Genomic DNA, 23,368 nt, shown 5'->3' on the forward strand with positions numbered 1-23,368 from the left:
TATAACTGATGAGGGTGTGAATAAAATGTGTAATCTTTTTCCACTGGGTTCAATTCTCTCCATCAAGGTGACAAATTGAGCTGTTGGCACAGAGAAGTCAATGCTGCTCCCGCTTCCCTATCCCCCTGGTCTTTTAAATCAGATTTGTCCCAGTCAGGAATAGATGTGCAATTGAAGTCTCTTCCAAGTACAATTTCCCCTTCCCCGGAGTGTTGCAGTATTTTACAGAAGTCCTTCTGGTTGAGAGCATACACTGAGCCCATCATTATTAATTACCCAGCAACTGTGTCCTTCAACAATCTATAACTTCCCTCCTTCTCCTTACATTGAACTGTAACTTGAAAAGGTAAGTGATTATCAAATGTTATGCCCATTCCTCTTCTCTTTAGCTGAAACAAAACATGTCTCTTGAAACCAATTACATCTTTCATGCTCATAATCTGTCCCTCCTGAAAATGAGTATATTGAAGTAAAATAATCTGAGCGGGGGTTTTAAAGTTCTACCAGGGCTTTTTCCCTTTCAATTACATGATGTAGCCCTCTGACATGCAAACATGTCACTTTAAAAGAAAGAACCATTGAGAGTAACTATTCAATTTATTTAAACAATTGAAATTATTGTGATTTTTTAGCTGTTTGATGGCATGACCCCTTGTGTTGTCATTGTCTCTTATTATGTTGCATTCAAAACTGTGTGCCTGAATAGGGCTTGGTTTGGGTTTGTACACTTCCATATCTATTTCTTGTATTAATTCCCCACTTTCCCAGTTCCCTCCCCTCTTTTGCATTCCCCTTACATTGTTTTTATTTGTGGATTTAAAGTAACAGGTAAAACTGTCTCCAAGTGACTATGCTTTGCTGAACCCTAAACCCCTGTACTCTCACCAAGAACACTTGGGCTATTTCTCTTTCAATCCAAAGGAGGTGCATTCTCCACCTATGGGACCTCACCCCCCACCCTTAGGGATAGATTACCACCTAATTATTTTGAGTTACAAGGATTTACACAGACCCTCTAAGACTCCCCACCCCATCCCCCTTTTCTGTGGTCTGCTCCATTCTTGGGATTTCATCCCTTACCCACACCACCAATTCCCCTCTTATTGTCCTTTATTTCCTCTATGTTTTAAAATACAGTACACAGCTTTTACCGATCACCCCAACTAAAGCAAATTTTATACTATTTTCTTTATAACATTGATATAGTTCTGTTCATTCCTAATGACTCCCAAGAAATCCCTTCTGGTTAGTCTCTAGGATATGCCTTAAGTATCCGAGTTCTCTTGTTAAGCTTTACTTCTGCCATTGCCAATGTATTCTCTAGAGTGTTTTGTCTTTTCTTTTTCTTGTTTCATCATTTCCTAAGAGTTTTTTTAGCAGCTTAACTGTAGTTACTACTTCTGGAGAATCTTCGTGTACATCTGAGGTATGGATTTCTATCCCAAGAGACTGAAGTGTATTTTTGCCTTGTCTGAAGACACTTAATATATAATACTAATTTTGGAAGCTGAATGAGACTTTAAATGGGAATCCCCATCTCTAGCAAAAAATCTGCCCTTCCGAGTGCTGCTGTAATTTCCTTCAGCTCTCTTCCCTTTTTTAAAGTTAGGTCAAAGAGGTCATGGAAAAATTGCAGCTTGTGGCCTTGGAGAATGAGCTCTGAATACATTTTGATTTTTTCATAATTAAATTTTTCTACTAATGATCATGAAATTTCACAATTAGGTCTCTGAATTTATAAGGCCCAGGCAGGGGGAGTGGCGTCCTGTGTGCTCTCTCCACTTTTACACCTTTCAAAGAGTTCAGATGCAACAACTCCAGGATCAACATTTTTACCTACTGAATTGGATTGTCTCCTTCCACATTTTCAGGCAGTCCCTTACTTGAGAAGGAACAATATCAGAATCAATTTTCTATCTCATCCGATTTCAGGTAGATCTCTCTCTCTCTCTGCACCATCAGTGCCATGCAGCTCTGTTTCCCTCTCACTTACTTCTCTTAGGCCAGTCTCTAGCACAATGACTTGCTCTTCCAAGTCAGCAACTTCCTTCTATACTGCAAGAAGCTTAGCTGTCCGATCCTCTCTCATGAACTGAAACTCAGAGATCATCTCCAGAACGCTGGCTTCGGTAGCCATTTGATTTTCCTCAGCCTTGCTATTTGTGCTTGATTTGCCTGCCATGTGTTCACTTGGAGACAGAGAAGGAGGTATCTCTCTACACTATGACCCAGAAACACTCTCCTTGGTGAGGTACCTTTTTAAATGTTCAGATTTTCTTGGAGAATCTAGCCTCTGAAACACTGTGATCTGGTTGGGGTTTTTTTGTGTTTGTTTGTTTGTTTTGCAGGAGTTATTAGTTTTTTGCAGGAGTTTAGTAGGTTTAGGGGTCAATGGAGGCAGATTGCTTTGCTATTACAGTAGAACCTCAGAGTTACGGACACCTCAGGAAGGGACGTTGTCTGTAACTCTGAACAAAGCACAGTTCGGGCTCCAGATTCAGCAGCTGACACTCCAGGCCAGGCTTCAGCAGCAGCTGAGCTCCCTCCTCAGCTCCAGCAGCTTCTTTTCCTGGGTCAGACCAAGTTCTGGGGGGGAGGGGGGTGTTTGTGCCCCTGTGTAAACACTGTATCCCCCTCCCACTGGGGAGGGGGGGTGAAAGCGGTGCAGGCCCCAGCGCTGCTCCCAGGGCCATCCCTAGCCATTTGGGGGGCTGTGTGGGGCTCCAGGTCTCTCCCCCCCCCAGGGTCTGGGAGGCAGGAGATGTGGGGGGTCACTTTCCCCAACCCGAGCGACATGGCTGGGGCAAGGAAAGCGGAGCGGGCTGAGGCCGCGTCGCTCTGCTTCCCGCCGCCAGTGAGTGCGGGGGTCACTGGAGGAAGAGATGGAATGGGGGCGGGCTGGGGGCAGAGCAGAGGAAAGGGTAAGGGGCAGGGTGGAGGAAGTTGTCCGGGGCCCCACACCCTCCTAGAGAAGTCCCTGCCCCTTGAAGTGGGTGCAACCTGCGGGGGTGCTGGCCGAGGGATAGGGCTGGTTGCTGGGGCTGGTGCTGTCGCGTATGCAGCACACAGCTGCCTAGGGCACCAAGAAAATTGGGGCAATTTGGTGCCCCAAATTTCATGGTGCCCTACGCAGCTGCGTATGCCTAAGGATGGCCCTGGCTTCTCCTGCTCTGCTGGCTCCGGCTGCCAGCCCCAGCATCTTCACCTCTTAGCTGTAAGTGGCTGCCCTGCGCGTGGGGGTGGGGTGGGGACAGGCAGCCCAGATGTGCCTACCTTTAAGATGCAGCACTGTCACAGTACAGTATTTGCTCTTTTTGTGTGTGTGTCTCTCTCTGCTGCTGCATGATTAGTTACTTCTGGTTTCACATGGTGTCCCGTTGATCGGTCAGTCCATAACTCTGGTGTTCGTATCCTTGAAATTTTACTGTATCCCCCCAAAGTTCAGGATTTGGGCAGCCATGTTATTCTGCCTCCTGCAGGTCAGCCCAGGATAAAGAGCTGCAAAGTTAGGACAACAAGAGTCCACAGGAGCAGGTTATAGAAGGTGGCTACTGAAAGAGCAAACAAGTGGCCATTTGATGACCATAATAGAAGTAATGTTACTACCAGACTACTTACTTTCACATTCCAATACCGTGTCACGGTTAAGCCTTAAATAATCCCTGGCTGTTTCTATGCATATTCTGGGCAGTGGGTTTATGAAACACTGCTGGATCAGAATACAACTAGGCCCTTGTGGCTTTTCTCCATTAGACTAATAACCACCTCTGTTGAACTGGAAAATTGAACTGGCAGTTTCAGATGAGATCATGAGGTTAGGACCAAAAAGGAATATAAAAATATTAAAGACAAAATGAAGTACAGTGGAGCTTTGGAATAGAAATCCAAGCTGGAGCACTTATAGGAGAGTGGATGCAAACACATTGGTGGTACTGACATGTGTCACGGAACATGGGCTACCCCACACCTTGAAAAAGCTTGAGTGAACTTCACTGTTTAACAAAAGCGAAGGCCTATTTAACACCGTCCAGAACCTGACACAATGCAGGCAAGCACCATGCAAGCTTCACACCCCCACCTCACCCACTGACACTGCTCTGCCAATTTAGCTCAATCAAGAGCTGCAGCTTCTCCTGCTATTGGAGTCACAAGCTCCTCAGATAGCTGTGCCAATGCAGTTCAATCTCAACCGTTCCTGCTATTCAAGGCCTGCACGCGCGCGCGCACACACACACCCTCTCTGCAAGTGCACCTCAGTTCTGACGTACACACTCTTGCTATTCCAGATCTGGATAGGATTGTGATGTGCATGGATATCTACAGGAAACCAAGCTAGGCTATTAAACGGACTTTCACTGGTGATGCAAACCAGAATTTGAATCTGGGTTTCAAGGGCTGAGAGACGAATGCTTTAACCCGAGCTACACTCTAGAACCCACCCACCTAGCCCCTTTCCTGCTCTCTTTTAGCAGATGAAGTTGCAAAGCATTTTGCAGCAAAATGAAAATCTAAAGCAGAAATTTCTTGCAAGGCAGAGACTGGGATACTGCCTGAACTGCAGCTTTGACAGAGCTAAAAATAATCCTACTATAATTCTCATTTTCCGTGTTGGTGATAGGATTAGAGGAAACAGTTCCGTGTTTCTCTTGGAGGAGGACCAGGTAACATCAATGCAGAGCTAAACATAGGAGTCTGACAAAGATTCCCAGCAGGGAAGAGGGCAGGCAATTTCGCCCGCAATACACAAGCTACTGCACCACTGGAACACTACACACACAGAAGGGACTGAGCTTGAGGTGTAGGGCACACTACGCTTTCCGTCTTTCCATGCCCTAGTGGTTGTTTGGAGTATAGCAATGTACCCAAAGAAGGTTGCTCATTCTGCCAGCCACAGGTAAGGACTGACAGCAGCAACTCCTCTACTACACAAAATAAAAGACAGCAATAATGACAGGGATTGTCACTGAAAAGCAGTGTGCCTAGACACCACTAAGCTAGTTCCAACAGATATACCAATAGGCTACGGAGGAGACTGGAGTGTGGTACGACTGCACTCCACACCAATGTCTAGTAGAGACACACGTTCCCAATAAAGAGGAAATGTCATAATGTCACACAGCAGACAAAGGAAGGAGAAGCAGGTATAAAGCTCTAGATGGGTCCCTGAAATACTCATGTGCCCCCTTCAAGCTCTAAATCTCAGAGCTGGAACACCTTCATTCTTTTGCCACGGGGTCACTCTATATCAGGGGCAACCTTTCAGAAGTGGTGTGCCGAGTCTTCATTTATTCACTCTAATTTAAGGTTTCGCGTGCCAGTAATACATTTAAAGGTTTTTAGAAGGTCTCTTTCTATGAGTCTATAATATATAATTAAACTATCGTTGTATGTAAAGTAAATAAGGTTTTTAAAATGTTTAAGAAACTTCATTTAAAATTAAATTAAAATGCAGAGCCCCCCGGACCAGTGGCCAGGACCCGGGCAGTGGGGGGGCCCCTGAGAATCAGCTCGCGTGCTGCCTTCGGCACACATGCCATAGGTTGCCTATCCTTGCTCTATATGAAGTGAAGGGTAGGTGTACAAAAGAAGACTCTTGTGGACAAGGGTAGGAGACTTAATAAGGTAATGAAGGGAAGGAGAGTTATGATGGGGAAGTGGAGGGGAGAATGCTAAAAGAGGAGAGGGATCACCAAAACAAACATTACCCTATCTGATGGAGACACCTAAAGCACCAAGTAAATAGCAAAAGCATCTAGCACACCACTGGCACATAACACAAGTGACAGGCATTACTTACAGACCCAGACACAACCTTTCACGATCTCAGGTCAATAACAGGGAAAAAAAGTCCAGGAATGAAGGGGACAAGCAGGGAGAATCATCTTGAGCTCATGGTAAGAACAGTTTTAGGTATGATGCCTGTTCAGTGACCTGGACTGTACAACCCCCCCAACACACACACACACACACACACTTCACACTGAATAAACTGGAAGGATGATTTTTTGGTTAAGACATTGGACTGGGACTCAGGAGAGCGGAGATCTGCTGTTGGCTCTGCCACAGACTCTCTCAGTTCTACATCTCTAAAATGGGGATGATAATAATCCTTTCCTATCTCACAGGGGTGTTGTGAAGATAAATACATTCTTTTATGAGGTACCCAGATACAGCAAAATCAGTCGCTGCACACTCCCATCTAGCCACCCCATTCAGTGATCAGCATCTAAGGAGACAGATTTCAAATACACTAAAGCACACCTTTACATTTTTCATATGGCACAACAGACAGCTCTTCAGCGTCTCAGAGATGGATCTCTTCAGCCTTTCATCACCTGCAGGTGCGCTTCCTTAAGGAGATAGAGGGCTGAGACTTCACTGGTAAAAAAGCAAATGCACCAGTGAGATGGCTAGTCCACAAATAAAAATCTCAAACACTCACTTCTTCAAATGACATCTTGAAGACTAACCTGCAGCCACATGGTCATGGGAACATGGACAACTTCTAAATATCCCCTCCATATACAGCATAGGACTCCATCTAAAGAGAGCGAAAACTAGGTCCCAGGTTACAACAAAATCAAATACTCACCCTATATCATGAAACTTCATTAGAGCGCTGCACCTTCCCTTTGCCCCTGCATACTTATGTTTAATGGGGAAATGTAACAGAGAAAATAGCCAACTACTTTCTTCATTGACCCAAGAGACCCAGAGAACATGCAAGCATTTGTAAAACACATTGGTGCCTCTCCGGAGCTGACCCCTGCGCTGTCCTATTACTACTCAGATCACCAGCAATGACAGGAGCCAGGTAAACGAAATGATTAAAGCTCTTTGTCACAGGGATGATATTGTGTCTGACCCAGGGTTGTAATCTACAGAGTAGTTATTAAGAAAAAAAACAGTGCAGGAAGAGCAAGGCATTCATGATTTTACTTTCGAAAGGAAACTAACAGGCATATGTGGAGAGAGTGCTGAACAGAAGAGCCAGCTAGTTCATCTTTCCTCTGCTTTCAGCGAATATCTTCAACTTAAAAATTACAGGTCAGTTTGGCCACAAACGAGCAGCAGAAAGGGGTAGCTAGATTCAGTTGCTGCCCAGCATAACCAATTCATTGGGGTCTGCAGGAATGAGAGGGGGCTAAGCAGGAGGAGGAAAAGCAATTCAGCACCACAGGATCAGATGGTACAGAAACACCAGCCCTTCCCTGTGTTCTCCAGTCAATAAACCTGCTTGGTTAGATGAGAGGAAATAAGGGAGGAGTTCCGCTGCTGCAATGTGGCTCTCCTCCTGCAAAGCCTGGCAGATCACCAGCTCCTGTCACACCAGGCAACCCACTGTCTCAGGGGCTGCAGCACGCAAGTACAGGCCGATCTATGGGCTGGTTGATGGCTAAAGAGCTGATGATAATCTGCTAGATTCTGTAGGAGAACTGCCTGGCACACTGCATTTCCTCTGGCTCACAGCAAAGGGACTCTCCTTGCCCCCCATAATCTTCCCTGAGGTTTCATCTGACAATCCTCCTGAGAGGGAGGGAAGCCTTCTCTTCCTGTAATGTTTAGTTGCTCCTGTGAATCCCCATCTGGTCATCTCTGCTCCCTTCAGCCTATAGCTGAAGCACCTATAGCTGTGGTCAACCCCCCTCCTCTTCCTTCGGCACCTGGAGACCCATACATTATACTAGTAGCTGAAAACCTGAGCTGTCCCATCCGTGTGGCAGTCGGACAATCTGTGCAGACTCCCTCATACAACCAATGAAACTGTCACACACAAATTAGCTGTAGAGTAAGGGTGGTGATTGGTTGAGTTATATTTAATATAACAATGGTCTAAGGCTCTTGGCATGGCATAGATACATGTCTCACTCTAGCTGTACACCACACTGGTATAATCTGTAAAGTCAAAATGGCTAAAATCTTAAAAACTGGATGGTAACAGACCATGAAACCCAGCGATGACTGAACCTGGTGGTATTTTGAACAGAAAGAGCTCTTAGCCTTGCTTGGATCTGTTTCCATTGCCTACCCCTGACTCAACAGACATTCTAGGCTTCAGAGTGATACACAGAGTGACAAATCTGGAAACTTATTATACATATTATATCCTGGGATATGTAGTTCAGCCATACAACACAGCCCATAGAGAATGGGAGTATGAAATATCCAAACTATAATTCCCATGAGGCACTGTGGCAGCACAGGCAAACACACAGTAATGTTGAATTGACCCAAAAAGAAACGTTTACATTCGATTTGACTCAATGAAATGTTTCGATTTGGGTTGAACTGAAACAAAACACTTTCATTTCAATTTTCCCAACAGACAATTTTTTCTTCCAAAAAACACAAAGTTTTCCCCACAGAAAATTTTGATTTTTGCAGAAACTGCATTTTCCATTAAAAATGTAAAAACTGATGGAGAGCTCCTGACCAGCTCTAACACACACAGCCATTCAAAAGTGCCATGAAAACAGTTCAGTCTTACCATTATGATGGATGGTATTTTACTTGCTCATTAAAAAAAAATATATATATAGGCAAGCAGAATTTTGCCCAGCTCACTGCATGTGTGTGCACGTGGGCAAAGGTATTAAGACACTCTCCCCAACATTTATTTCAACTCTCTTCTCTGATGTATGGAAATTGCCTCTTGGTTGAGCTTACCTGCAATGAGAACAAAATCCCTAGGCTTTCCTAGAACCATTAAAAACTTACATGCTAACACAGGGATGCTTAGAGCCAATGAACCAAACTGTAAACCCTGTATAGAATGGAAACCATTTCAAGTCAGGGAGTGCGACAGCACCCCCCAGTTCCAGCACCTATGTGCCAACATATTTATTTGTTGCACCAAACAATGCTGGGCAAAAGCACAACAATTTATGATATTTACCTTCCCATTTGCTTCTGCACATGTCCACTTACAGACCAATCCTGCAAGGTGTGGGATGTCCTCTTTCCCCTTTAGATTCATGGGGAGTTGAGGTAACAGAGTACCTTGCAGGATCAGATACCTTGCAGGATCAGATAACTATAAATGTCTGTGAAAATACAGACACTTTTTTAAAAAAGAAAGAAAGAGGAACAGAAGACTCATTAGAAACATAGGTCTCTACAGACTGCTACTCCATGTCTAAGACACAGTGAAGCACGGGGCAGCTCATTCTAATACCCCATAGCCTGGCTTTTCCCAATCCTGTATACACACAGTACATTTCATTTATGCAATTCTTTGGTTCAAATCTTTTTCAGATTAAAAGGATGGGAGAGGGAAAATGGGGCAGCAGACTATTTTCCCCGTTTTTTGAAGGCTATTTTGCATGCCTCTAACAGAAACAGGAAGGCCTTTTTTTAATTTAAACACTGACATTTTGCAAGCTATTAATCTATTTCATGGATCAGGCCCTTCTGGTACACAAGGATTAGTCACAGTTTCAAAATCATGTGAGAAGCGGGTACTTTATCACACACATTTGCATTTAACATTGCAAGTCATATTCTTGGTTAGGAAAGAGACAAGATGGTCTGTTTATTTTGTCCCCATCACAGAGGCAGGTATCACATGCACTACACTGTGCAATTTCCCGGGGGCAACATTTTTTATTACAAACTAGTGATAGCAGAGAGCTATTTTGTTCCTGTTCAAACCCTTCATCAGCACACTAGATCTCCCTGTCTGACTGCAGCTGCTTTGTTAGTGAACAGATTGTATGCAATGGCAAGCCCACTGTACGAGATTATAGGTATATGGTGGGCAAGGCCAATGGACAAGTCAATATGAGAACAAGTTTCACATCACTATCTACATCCCTAATATCTTTCTCATACTCATTCCTCGTGAACACACACATGCTGCTGAAATGAGGTCTGATTCCTGGCTCCTGGCAATATAATGCCTGTTCAGTGACCTGGACTGTAAAACCTCCCAACACACACACACTCCACACTGAATAAACAGGAAGGATGATTTTTTGGTTAAGACATTGGACTGGGACTCAGGAGAATTGAGATCTGCTGTTGGTTCTGCCATAGACTCTCTCAGTTCTACATCTCTAAAATGGGGATAATAATCCTTTCCTATCTCACAAGAGTGTTGCGAAGATAAATACATTCATTTAGGAGGTGCCCAGATACTACAAAAACAATAAGGAGGCAGTGGCACCTTAAAGACTAACACATTTATTTGGGCATAAGCTTTCGTGGGTAAAAAACCATCTGAAGAAGTGAGGTTTTTTCCCCCACGAAAGCTTATGCCCAAATAAATCTTAGTCTTTAAGGTGCCACCAGACTCCTTGTTGTTTTTATGGATACAGACTAACACGGCTACCCTCTGATATCAGATACTACAGTGATGAATGCCACAGGAAAGCATAGAGAAAATACATTCTGATCTCTCAATAAAGCACACAGGTCCACAAAACATACCATATCTCTGCAAGGACCATGACTTTCAGCACTTAAGCAGGAACAGGTGCTGGAAGGAGCACTGGGTACAGACCTTAACCATACTTTAAGAATCACGTGTCATGAATTTGATGGCCTCAGCTTAGCTACTAGTGGTCCCAAATCCAATGAAATAGACAAATACCACAGCAAGCTGCATGTTGGCTCTACCTGGGTGCACATGTGACCCTCAGAAAGCGCTGCCCAGATTAATATAGAACACAATGGTAAACAGAACTCCCTATACCTTGTCCACCTGCAGGAGCAACTTGAAAAGCAATCTGGACTCCACCCTGTGCTGTAGCAGAGGAGCTCCTATGCCTCACCCGGTAACTGGGAGAATGCAGGAGCTCTGGGTTGGAAGTTGGCTTTGAGAGGCCCTGCTACTCAGCACTAACAGGGCCCACAGATTGACACTGTGAACCGACTTGACAGCATTAGTGGGGTCTGCAAATCTACAAGAGATCTGGCCAGAGCAGCACTGACAGGGCCTGTAAATCAGAACTGGATCTTGGTGTAAACAGATTCTAATTTTATCCAGATAATGACATTCAAAGAAGTGTTTTTAAAAGCTTGCTTTAAAGCAGGGAGTTAGATGCCAATAGCCGTGATAAACCACTCTGCACCAATAATGCAAAGCCCAATACTTTCTCACTCCCTCAATCACATGCACTCACTCACTCTCTCTCTCTAGTGGCTATTCAACAAAGAGGGAAGAAACAACTCCCCAGGTAACAGTCCACTTTTCATCTGCACCTTCTCCAGTCTGTCCCTTTGGTCCTGTTTCTAGCAGCAAATCCCCGAACCTAGTTACCTAGATATCTCACAAGGGAGCTTGGAGGATTAGTGAATGTTTGCACTATGTAATTGTTAACCATTTATTATTAGCATTTATATATTTACAGTATTTCCCTAAAGCCAGAAAAGAGGCAGAGGTCCAAATTCACTTTGGCCTCTGTGGGAATTGCACCCCTTTACACCACAGCTGAATTTAGTCCAAGAATTGTTAATCCACCTCCCTGGAGCAGGTGATGCTAAGAAATTTTCCAAACTTCGGCACATCTTTCACTACCCTCTTTGTTTCCTCCCTAACTCCCATTCATTAGCTAAGGACTTGTGGACTAAGGCTAGGCACAATCTAGTCTACTGCAAGTCCCACTTTTCAGGGTAGGGGGCTTTTGGCTACTCCAGGGCTAACCATTTAAAAAATACAGATAAACTTGAGTCATTGAACACAGAGGCAGCAATGCAGGACTCAGTAGCTCAGACTGTTTGAGATTCCATTCAGTGGGTTTAAGGTTACAATCTTCAGTTTGATTAAAAGCTTCTTCCCTGTTCCCCCACCCCATATGCTAAAACCCCATCACATCTGAAGCCCCCATTCAGTGCTCCATTTCCTGCCCTAAGATCCTTCCCCAAACCCTCAGGACCCTTCATGCACCATCTGATCAGGAAGGCTGCAGGGGAAAAACAAGCCATCTTGAATTTAAACGTTAAGGGAGAGAAACTTACTTTGCAGCGTTTGCCTTGGTGGGGCATCCACAGATCTGCCTGTTTAAAGAGCATCTGGGCTGAATCCCTGCACCACTTGGAACCTTCAGCAGCAACTTCCAGTACTGCGGCCCTCAGAGAAAGAGAGCAAGAGAGGGCGAGAGAACATGCACAGAGCCCAGCGCTGCAGAGAAAGAGACAGGAGCAGCAGAGTGAAGCACCAATCTGCTGATTAATTCAGCCTGTTTCCAGTCACGCTGCAGATCCAGCAAGGAGGCGGTGGATGAGGGGTGGGGGTGAAGCGATGGGGAGGAAAAAAGAAGAAAGTTCATACAGGATCACACCAGATGTCTGTAAGAATGACCCATTCATCAAATGGAGCCGACACAGCCAGATACCTTGTGTGTGTGTGTGCATATATGCAGATACATCTGCATATGCAGTAAGGGAGGATACTGACTGATAAGGACATATGGAAAAGCCAATGGCAAACTAGACAGGACAAAATGCTAGCAAATACACTACAGGGGTGAAGCCAGCACTGGCCAGCGTGGTAGACTAGAGAGAGATGGAAAAGATCTATCAAGTTCTATCTCCCCATTAATGTGTTTGTGGGAGATAAGCCATCAGTGGGTTGCTAACACCTTGGGGCTCAAGCTCAATTTTTTAAAGTTATTATTATTTAAATGATTCAGGAAGGTTACAGACCTGATTTGCCAAGCTGAGCTGATGTTTCTCTCTCCCTCGCTCTTGTTCCCAGCAGGGCATCCCAGCAGCACTCAGGATGCAGAGAGTGGCAGGTGCCCCTCTAAGCATCAAATATTCATAGAGAGCGCCTTGGGAGCTCAAACAGAAGGTGCAGTGCAGGTTATTAATAGCAGCGCATTGTGCCTGAGGCTTGCCACTTACTGAGACCTGGGTCATTGACAACACAGGAGCTCATGGAGGGCATGAGATTAGTGGAGACAGAGAGCACATATAAGAAGCCTGGGGTGGAATTGGAAAAAGATACAGGGCAATGGACAAATGGATCTTTGGGATGATAAGAAGGAGCCTATCCCATTGCCTCACTCTAATCCTGTTATGCAGATGCTCCCCTCTATGGGATAACTTAATCATTACATATTTGGGGCAGGGACTGTGACCCGTAAGTATTTGTACAACTTCTATTTCAAGGGGCCCTGATCCTAATTGAAAGAAAAATATTTAACAATTACTGTACTACCACTCAAGATAGGAAGGACCCTGAATCTGGGGTTAGGACGGGGCACCCACACGTCACCAAACCAATGGCCATGTTGACAGCTTAACAAAATCCTGAGAGTTGTACCTAATTGTGTAAAATGGAGCAGATTGCAACCACCCACCTCTTGAATACACAGCAGCCACCTCTGCAGAGTAACAGTTTTACATGTAGTGTAGCTTGGCTACTCGATAAAGCTGGAGTGTTGCATTCTAGCATCAGCACTCTCCACTGGCCACAACTTCATGTTCACAAGAAGGGTGACCACAGGCTGCACAGTAGAGCTCTGCTTAAACCCATGATTGACCAAATGTGTTGCCCTCTGTGTCAGTCACAGGACTCAGTAATGATTGAACCTTGGTTTGTTGACTTTTTTCTGAGATCCATATGCCTAAATCAGTATGTGATCCTCAGAGCACCGCAATGCCATTGGCACACAGTCATCATGATATATACCCAAAAGGTAGCATGTAATACATCACTGGAAAACTAATAACTCACTGAGCATTGATACTGTTGCATGATGGATGTACTGTAAACCCACAAAGGACTTAATAGATGTGTGCTGCAAATGTGTTCTTAAACTGTATTTGGCAAGCAATGTCCAAGCCAGACTTGTTCCAGACAAAGAAACGTGGCTCCGCCTAATTGAATGTGAATGTGTCTCTGTTGTAAATTAGGCAAAGCATGACCAAAGACAAAGAAAAGCACATTTACGTACAAGGTAAACAAAGCCGTCGAGAGAGCAAGTGAGGAAAGACGACTACTTAATCTTGATGGGGGATGGAGACTGCACCCCCAGGAAGCCTTCCTGCCTCTTGAAGCAGGGTCAATGAACTTTGGGAAGATATCACGGTGTCTACCCCTCAACAGGAGAGAGAAGCTTTGTCTGGGCTTACTTTTAAAATGTTTACTGGACTCTAAAAAGAAAGGGGAGAGAACCCCATAGTTATCCATTGAGGGACTAAAATGTCCAGAGCTCTTGAAACCACAGAACGTTGGATCCTTCACTCAAGTGAGTGGGGGATTGAAGTCTCTGGGAACTGAGTATAGTAAGAAACCTGCTTAGGCAAAGATTGTAATTTGCTGAAATTAAGTTTTAGTTTTAGAAGCATATTTTTATTATTGTTTGCTTGTAACTCTTTCTATATTTATTCCTTATACTTGGTATCATTTAAACCTGTGACTTTTTTTTTAATAAACTTGTTTTACTTTTATTATAAAACAATTCAGTGCTTTGATTAAAACAGAGTGTTTGTCAAACCCAGGTTAAATTAATGAGTTGCTGGTTACTGTCTCTTCAAAGCAGCAGCAAACTTAGTAGCTTCTCTGAGTGTTCCAGGAGAGTGCTGGAACATTGCAGGACAGAAATAGGGGGTGGAGGCGGACGGTGTTGGGGTCACCCTGCAAAAGTAACTCTGTGGTGGAAGCCAGGGTGTGACCTGCATGGTTGTAGGCTGGCTGTTGGCATCAGATCAGTGCCACAGCAGCATAGCATTTAAGGGACCCAGGATTGCACGGCAGACAAAGTGTCACGAGCATCAGCAAAGTCCTCCATTTCAAATCTTAAGTGCAGAGACCCTGGGTTCCACATTAAGAACCAAATCTACAGGCAGAGACCCAGGTGATCACATAGTATCACCAGTTCTAAGGGCTCTTCTCTCTACACTTGTGCTGAGCCACATATTTGTATGTAACCTTATAAATACCTACGGCCAAAGTTGAAGGAAAGCAGAGAGTGTATCTAATGTCATTGCAAGAGAGAGAGAGAGTGTGGGTGTAAGAAGAGATAGCCTGTATCTCTCTCCAGGGCATTTTGTTTCCTAGATGATATCATCTTAAACTGCACAATTCTCTCTTCCATCCTCTTTTCTGCACAGTTCCTAGTAAGTAAACAGTTAAACCCTATTGCTTAGTGTTGAGTCAGAACCTTAAAATGTCAAAGAGAGGGAAAAAACTATTTTAACTTGCTTAGGTCTTAACTTTTTCCCAACTCTGTTTGGCTTCAGCCTGGCTCCAACACCCCAGTCTTCAGTAGCAAACCCAAGATAATGGAAATAAATTAATTCTACTATTCTTGTTGTACCATATTTTCTAGAGATCACTATCCTATGGTATGCTACACAGGACAACCATCCATGATACACAAGCATCCCTCAAAGATGTTAGCAGTTAGCATCACAAGTTGTATCTGGTTGTGTATTGTGACGAAGTTCCTCCTCTACCTTGGTGGGTCCTGCGCTTATTGGCGGATTTGCTCACCTCACAGATTCACCCTGTGGGTTGGGAAACAGTCCAGAGACCTTCCCCTCTGGTAGAAGCTACCGTCCAGGTCAACTCCTCCTGTGTTTGATCAGGAGTTGGGAGGTTTGGGGGGAACCCGGGCCTGCCCTCTACTCTGGGTTCCAGCCCAGGGCCCTGTGAACTGTAGCTGTTCAGAGTGCCTCCTGGAACAGCTGCGCGACAGCTACAACTCCCTGGGCTACTTCCCCATGACCTCCTCCCAACACCTTCTTTGTCCTCACCACCGGACCTTCCTCCTGATGTCTGATAACGCTTGTACTTCTCAGTCCTCCAGCAGTACGCCTATTCACTCTCAGCTTCTTGCACACCTCTTGCTCCCAGCTCCTCGCGTGCACTTCTCCTGTCCTCTGGCTCCCCCTGGTCTGACTGGAGTGAGTCCTTTTATAGCATCAGAGGGGCCTTAATTAGAGTCAGGTGCTTAACTGCCTCACCTGACTCTTAGCAGGTTAATTGGAGTCAGGTGTTCCCATTAGCCTGGAGCAGCCCCTGCTCTGGTCACTCAGGGAACAGAAAACTGCTTATCCAGTGGCCAGTATATCTCCCTTCTGCTACTCTGCTGTTCCCAACTGGTCTGGATCTATCACAGTATCTAGCCTCGAAAAACAGAATGTATCTTCAAAGAAACAGTAGCTGCAACAATCAAATCTGAGGATAAACTAGGTGTTGGAATAGAGGATAGGGAGTAAAGGCAGATTCAGTTTGGGACACAGGGAGAGAGAAGCCTGTAGAATAAAGATTGATTTGAGGAGAAGACGCGGTACTAGAGAAGCTGCAGAGCAGGGAAGGGAAGACGAGAGGTATAGCTGAAGATTCAAAGAGAATAACCACTGGTCAGTACATAAGGGACATACGAGACAGGTGCTTAGACAGGAGCCATATAGGCTGCTTTGAGGAGAGAAAGTAGAAAGACGGGGTATGGGACATACCAGGCGGGAAGGGAAATGATCTGGCTCAGGGGATTGGTAACTTTTACTTTCAAATTCAAGTTCTCCCCCCTGCCCCATAGCTCCCATTGGCCGGGAAGCCGGACCCGCTGCTGGCCACTTCTGGGGCGCAGCGCGGTGTCGGAACAGGTAGGCATTACTCTGACTTAGCTGTGCAGCACTGCCAACGGGACTTTTAACATCCTGGTCAGCAGTGCTGACCAGAACTGCTGGGTCGCAGAGCAAGGCGACCCAGTGCCTTACATGCCGCGACCCAGTATTGGGTCACAACCTGAACTTTGAAAAACACTGCAGTAGAACCTCAAGGTTACGAGCACCAGTTACACAAACTGACTGGTCAACCCACACCTCATAAGTACACAATCAGGAAGCAGAAGAGACACAAAAAAAGCAAACGCAGTACAGTACTGTACTGTGTTAAATGTAAACTACTAAAAAAAATAAATGGAAAGTTTAAAAAAGATTTGGCGAGATAAGGAAACAGTTTCTGTGTTTGTTTCGTTTAAATTAAGATGGCTAAAAGCAGCATTGTTCTTCTGCACAATAAATTTTCAAAGCTGTGTTAAGTCAATGTTCAGTTGTAAAATTTTGAAAGAACCACAATGTTTTTTCCAGAGTTACGAACGTTTCAGGGTTACAAACAACCTCCATTCCCAAGGTGTTCGTAACTCCGAGGTTCTACTGTAGTACTTTTCCTCAGGAGATCTCAAAGTGCTTTACAAAGGAAGTCCATATTATTATCCCATTTTACAGCTGAGGAAACTGAGGCACAGAAAAGTGCAGTGACTTGCCCAAGGTCACCTAGCAGGCCAGCAGCAGAGCCAGGAAGATATCCCAGGTCTCCTCAGTCCCAGTTTGTTGCTCTAACCACGAGACCATATTACCGGCAACCTAAACTCATTACCATTGATCAGCTCTTCATAACCCCTTGTGTAAAAATAAGTAGGGCCCTGACAGCACAAGAGTCTCTGAAACTGCCATCAAGTGTTCCATTTGTGATGTGAAGACGCCAAGGAGCAGTGATGGAAACTGAACTCCCCTCTGCTCGCTAGAACTAGTCCCTCCAGGTCAGGTCTGAAGCACATTGGCAGGGCAGTGAGGAGGCAGGGAAGAGTTTGCTCTTTGTGCTGGTACGCACGTAGATCTTGGAGGGAAAAAGCTGGTACCTTTCACCAACATTAGCTTTCACCTTTAAAAGGCATAGAAAATTAACAAAAACTAAAAGTCAGGCAGAAAGGGGAGACAGGCTGGGAAAACTGCATATTTGATTTAAAAGATTTTGGGTACCACTCCTGGGTTACTCTCTGCCTTGCTCTGCAGTGCATCTTTCATTTTAATTGCAATTGAAAATATAAATAAGGGTTTGTTTTTTTTTAAATCCCAGTTTCTACTACCAGTACTTTTAAACGGGGGAAGAGAAGATTTTTAACAACTCAGAAGAACCACCTAGAGTTTCAGTGAAGCAAGGTCTCTTAATGCTGATGAGAATCTGTCAGTGGAGTGCACTCCAGCAATAGTAGAAGCAGCAGCCATTCAAAACTATGTTACACCACCATTTGCTCTGCTCATGGCCTGGCAATTTGATATGCTTGTCCTACCTTGGACAACGAACAATGTCACAGGCAGGAGAAAAAGAGGACAGGGCAGTATGGAGATTGGTGAGATGCAAAAGTTCACACCACACAGGATGGGGTATAGGATCAGCAGCTAAGGACAATGCTCCCAAACACAAGTGATGTCAACAAGAAAGGGCCAGGTAAGTTACCATGCAGAAGATAGGGTCAGTCCTAGATTCTGGTTTCTTGTTCTCTAGTCCAGTAAGAATAGCTGTGTAGCACAGACTTTCAGCCCTTGAAGGGAATCAATCAACAGAAACTCTGCAGATCAACCAAGGGTTTCAACAGAATCCAGTTCAGCTCTCATTGGACTGGCTGGATTCTGTCAGGGGTAGTAACCAAGAGCATGAAAGACCCTGGGGAGAAATTAGGAGTCCGTTGATCAATCCTGGCACTTTATCAGCCATATAGGGCTCTTTCACAACTTTAAGCTCCTTGGCTTGGTGTGGTGAAAGGAGAAGAACTATTTCCTGCAGTAACAGGTGTGCATTCTGGAGGCAGTAGCAAGGAAGGGCTTACATAAAAAACAATCACCTACCTTTCATAAATGTTGTTCTTCGAGATGTCCATTCCAATTAGACGTGCGCACGCCGCATGCCCGGCAGCCGGAAGGTTTACCCCAGCAGTACCCATTAGGTCGGACCAGGCACCCCCTTGGGTCACTGTGATGTTCCCCTCTGGTGTTATCTGGATCGGTGATCTGCTAGGTCACTACAATCCTGGACTCTGGGAGCCAGCCTTACCCTGCTCTGCTGTGAGAACCCCCACTCCTGGGCTGCTCACACACAGCCTCCAGCATATAAGCTGCTCCACTTGTAAGGCAACTCCCTTCTCTTCTTGTGCCAATACATATTTATGCCTGTATCTGTAATTTTCACTCCATGCATCTGATGAAGTGGGTTTTCTACCCACAAAAGCTTATGCCCAAATAAATCTGTTAGTCTTTAAGGTGCCACCAGACTCCACGTTGTTTCAATGCCCTTACAAACTTTGATGCTTCTCACCACAGGCTGGCTGGCTGCTCTTCAACCAGACTCTCCCCTTTGATCAGTGCTTCAGTTGCTTGGTGTGATGTCCGTAGATGTAGGTGGAAGAGAGAGAGCGAGATAGCATGGCAAATATCTCTCCCTTTGATCATGTCCTTTCTTCCCTCTTGGCTTTGCCCCCAACCCTTCAGAGTCAGGTGAGCATTATCTCATCGCAGTTCCAAACTGACCAAAGGAAAGGGGGTGACTCCCTCAAGAGTCTAACAGATTCTTTTGTTGCTGCCTAGGCCAGCACCCTTTGTTCCTGTGAGGCTGGGCTGGGTTGGGTTTGTCCCATAACTGCCCTGATGAGGTGTGAACTGCCTCTCTGCTCTTGGAGAGTTTTTGCCTGGGCTTATTTTAAGCCATGAAGATACATTTTCAGCCTCATAACTACATAGATGAAATTATTACCTATAACCTTACTATAACATTACTGTAACAATTACTAGAACATCACTATAACAACCATGTTCAGTGCATCATGAGCCTTCCAAAGACACCCAACATGACAAACTTTGCATTGGGTCCCACACAATCATTTTATAAAGATGAACACGGGGGTGTAGGGTGTTCCCCTGAGGTACAGAGGGTCACAGTCGCGCCTTCATGGCACTCAATATAGGGCTCTGCCAACTCGCTGCCACTTCAGCTCCTTTTTGCCAGATTGCTCCAACAGAGGGGTAGGCAGGTGATATTGGAATGGACATGAGCAACACATCTTGAAGAACAGTTACGAAAGGCAGGTAACCGTTTTTCTTCTTCGAGTGATTGCTCATGTCAATTCCAATTAGGTGATTACCAAGCCTATGTTTTGGAGGCAGGGTCGGAGCTCAAAGGTTCGCAGACTGAAGCACCGCCCTACCAAAGTCTGCATTGTCTCTAGCCTGCTGTGTAATAGCATAATATGAGATAAAAGAATGTATAGACGACCAAATCGCAGCTCTGCAGACCTCTTGTGTCAGAACATGGGTGCCTTGTGGAGTGGCCAGTACTTTCGCCAGATCGTAGCAAGCCCTGATACAGGACGTGATCCATGATGAAATCCTTTGGGAGGAGACTGGGAGCCCTTTCTTTCTGTCTGCTACTGCAATAAACAGCTGAACAGACTTCCAGAACAGTTTCGTTCGCTCGATATAGAACGCTAGTGCCTGAACATCCAACAAACGAAGTTTTTGCTCCACGCTGCTTGAGTGCAGCTTAAGGTAGAAAACCTGGAGAAAGATATCCTGGTTAACATGAAACTGGGAGACAACCTTAGTGAGAAAAGCTGGATGTGGCCTGAGCTGAACTTTGTCCTTATAGAATAATGTGTAAGAAGGCTCGGATGTTAGGGCCTTGAGCTCAGACACCCTCCTGGCTGACGTTATTGGTACCAGAAATGCCACCTTATATGAGAGGTACAGCAGAGAACATGTTTCCAGTGGTTCAAAAGGTGGCCCCATTAGTCTGGAAAGGACCAGATTATGGTCCCAGGCTGGGACCAGCTGTCGAACATGAGGGTACAACCTGTCAAGGCCTTTAAGGAAATGACTGACCATGTGGTTGGCAAAGACCAACCAGCCCTCCATGCCTGGATGGAAGGCAGAAATGGTGGCCAAGTGAAACTTTATTAACAACATGGAAAGCCCTTGCTGCTTCAGGTGGCAAATCAAGAGCTACGAGCGTTCCAGCTAACTGTCACAGGTGGTAAGAAGGAACTGAAGTGGTGGTGGGTCAGCAGGGCCCTATATTCAACGCCATGAAGGTGCGACCCCAGGGGGCGCCCGGACCAACCTAATGGGTACTGCTAGGGGAAAAACCTTCCGGCTGCTGTGCACACAGCGCGTACACCTAATTGGAATTGACATGAGCAATCACTTGAAGAACTATTGTGACCTATTATAAGATTTGAATGACAAGAGACTCAAGTAAAACTCCTGAGTTCCAATAATCAAATAGCAGTGGTACTATCAAGAATGTCACTTGTGTCAAAACTAGATATGGACATTCTGAAGTTCAGCATGCTCATTTGCACAGATAGCAGCACTCAAAGTGGACTTCTAGAGCTCAGTTGTTCCGTAGCAGTGCTAGTCTTGGAGCCTGAGAGTAGCCTGAAAGGCTGTGGCATAGCTGCACATAATTGCTTCTTGTCTTAAACTGATTAATACCAGAGCAGTCCAGAGCGCCATGAACAACAGAACAAATAGATGATTACTTTAATTGTAACATTACCTCCACAGTCTTAGCAATTTAAACTGAAAGCACCGCAGTTCAACAAGGTCCTCACGCAAAATATATTAGGGAGCTCACAGATGCAGGCATGGGCAAGCCTAGCTTCTCGTGATCTCATACAAAGTAACAGCACAACTCCAGCTAAGAAAATGTACACCAATCTCAAGCCAAATAGTGAGGGATGCTTCGCACTTCCTGTGCCACTTGTGTTTCTATGTTAATGTTGTAGAGCAGTGGTTCTTAAACTTTTTTGTTCGCGGATCACTTGAAAATTGCTGAGGGTCTCGGTGGACCACTTAATGATCTTTCCAAATGTTGTTTGTACCGTTAGCTAACTATTGTAAAGTGCTTTGGATAAAAGCGCTCTATACAAAAACCTTAATAATAATAATTTTTTTTTGTTCTACAAATAAAAGCACACAAGTCATATTTTAATATCAGTGGTCCTACCTTTCTAATGCGATGGATGTACTCTCTCTCCCCCGCCATGGCAGCCCCCGAGCTGGGCCTGAGAAGGAGGGGGGTCTCTCCCCTGCCACAGCAGCCACAGAGCTGAGGCTGGGAAGGAGAGCTGTCTCTCCCCAGCAGCCGCAGCCCTGGAGCTGGGGAAAATAGCCTCTTTCTCTGGCCACCGCAGCCCTGCACATCCCAAATTCACCCCACCCCCTCTTCTCACTCCACTGCCCCCTCCCACCTACTCCCTATTCCCCCCAAGGCCACCACCTAACCTTACACATGCATCTTCTCCAGGATCCAGGCATCTAAGTAGTGGAGCCACGCCTGCACGGCTCCTCTAATTAGGTGGGTGGCCCTTCATTCTCTCGTGTACGGCCACCCAGGCGTGCCCCTTAGAGGGAACTATCCATGGACCACCTGAATGGAGCTCGCAGACCACCACAGTTTGAGAACCTCTGTTGTAGAGAAAGTCTGTCTCTCAAGCTATTATCTAACAAGGTAATCTGCACTAATAAGCAAAAGGCAGCCAGCGTGCTGAAGACTGCAGAATATGCTCAGCAAGGGAAATGGCTGCATGGAGAGTAAAATGGAGGTACAGTAGTTAATGTGATCTGGCAATGAAAAAGCTACAATGGTTGGGGAGGGAGGCAAGAGAGGGGAGCGAGCAAAGAGGGTGAAGTATAAGCATTTTTTCTCACCAGTGCTGGTCTATAGCAGTTGTACACATGACCTTTTCCAGCTTTGGTCTCAAACACAATCTCTCACCCAGACCAGGCCCCAGAATAGGGCATGTACCTATTCACTCTCTCGAGTGACAAACACATTTGATACTCAAGTGGCTACAGAAATTCATGCATAGAATAAGTGGCCAATCGAGTAGTGTCTGCTGCTCTCTCTATTTCTTCTTATCATCATCATCTCAGATTTCACCTCAAGGAGGGAACAGTGCATATAAGGCCAATAATCTTCCATGAACCACTGCAAATATCCCTTTAAAGCTCCCGGCTGCACCTACCCACCAGGGAGGCCTCTCTCTCCCTTCTTTCTTTAGGATTGGAAACAAACTAGGTAACAAGAGGCTGGTTACACACAGATGAGAAGGGATCTCTATGGCCCATTCAACCCTACACTCTTCTAACGAGTCCCAACCAAGGGTGCCAACTGAGATATGAGTCCACCCAGACTGCAAAGAGTTACAAAAGGATCATAAAATTGGGTGACTGGGCAACAAAATGGCAAAAGAAATTAAATGTTGATAAATGCAAAGTAATGCATATTGGAAAACATAATCCCAACTATACATACAAAATGATGAGGCCTAAATTAGCAGTTACTACTTAAGAAAGATCTTGGAATCATCATGGATAGTTTTCTGAAAACATCTGCTCAGTGTGCAGCAGCAGCAGACAAAAAAGCTAACAATGTTAGGAACCATTAGGAGATAGATAGATAGTAAGACAGAAAATATCATAATGCCACAATATAAATCCATGGTACACCCACATCTTGAATACTGAGTGCAGTTCTGGTCTCCCCATCTCAAAAAAGATCTATTAGAACTGGAAAAAGTACAAAGAAGGGCAACAAAAGTGATTAGGAATATGGAACAATTTCCATATGAGGAGAGGT

At 45.1% G+C, this 23,368-nt stretch overlaps 1 protein-coding gene across 6 annotated transcripts in view; it reads right to left on the reverse strand.

Annotated features, from left to right (window-relative positions):
* Positions 1 to 23,368, reverse strand: part of TMEM94 (transmembrane protein 94) — a 92,722-nt gene that overhangs the window by 51,648 nt on the left and 17,706 nt on the right. For 3 of the 6 annotated variants that reach the window (XR_004648176.1, XM_034790135.1, XM_034790134.1), the window contains one exon: positions 11,959 to 12,121. The exons of 2 other annotated variants lie outside the window; for them this stretch is intronic. Coding sequence is in view for 3 of the 4 variants with exons in the window: in XM_034790135.1 (XP_034646026.1) it covers positions 11,959 to 12,012 (54 nt within the window). In the remaining variant the exon portion in view is untranslated. Of the gene's footprint in view, positions 1 to 6,261; positions 6,358 to 11,958; positions 12,122 to 23,368 lie in introns of those variants that run through there. One more of the 6 variants, XM_034790138.1, reaches the window with a different exon arrangement.

Source organism: Trachemys scripta, chromosome 14, assembly GCF_013100865.1.
Source record: "Trachemys scripta elegans isolate TJP31775 chromosome 14, CAS_Tse_1.0, whole genome shotgun sequence".
NCBI lineage: Eukaryota > Metazoa > Chordata > Testudines > Emydidae > Trachemys > Trachemys scripta.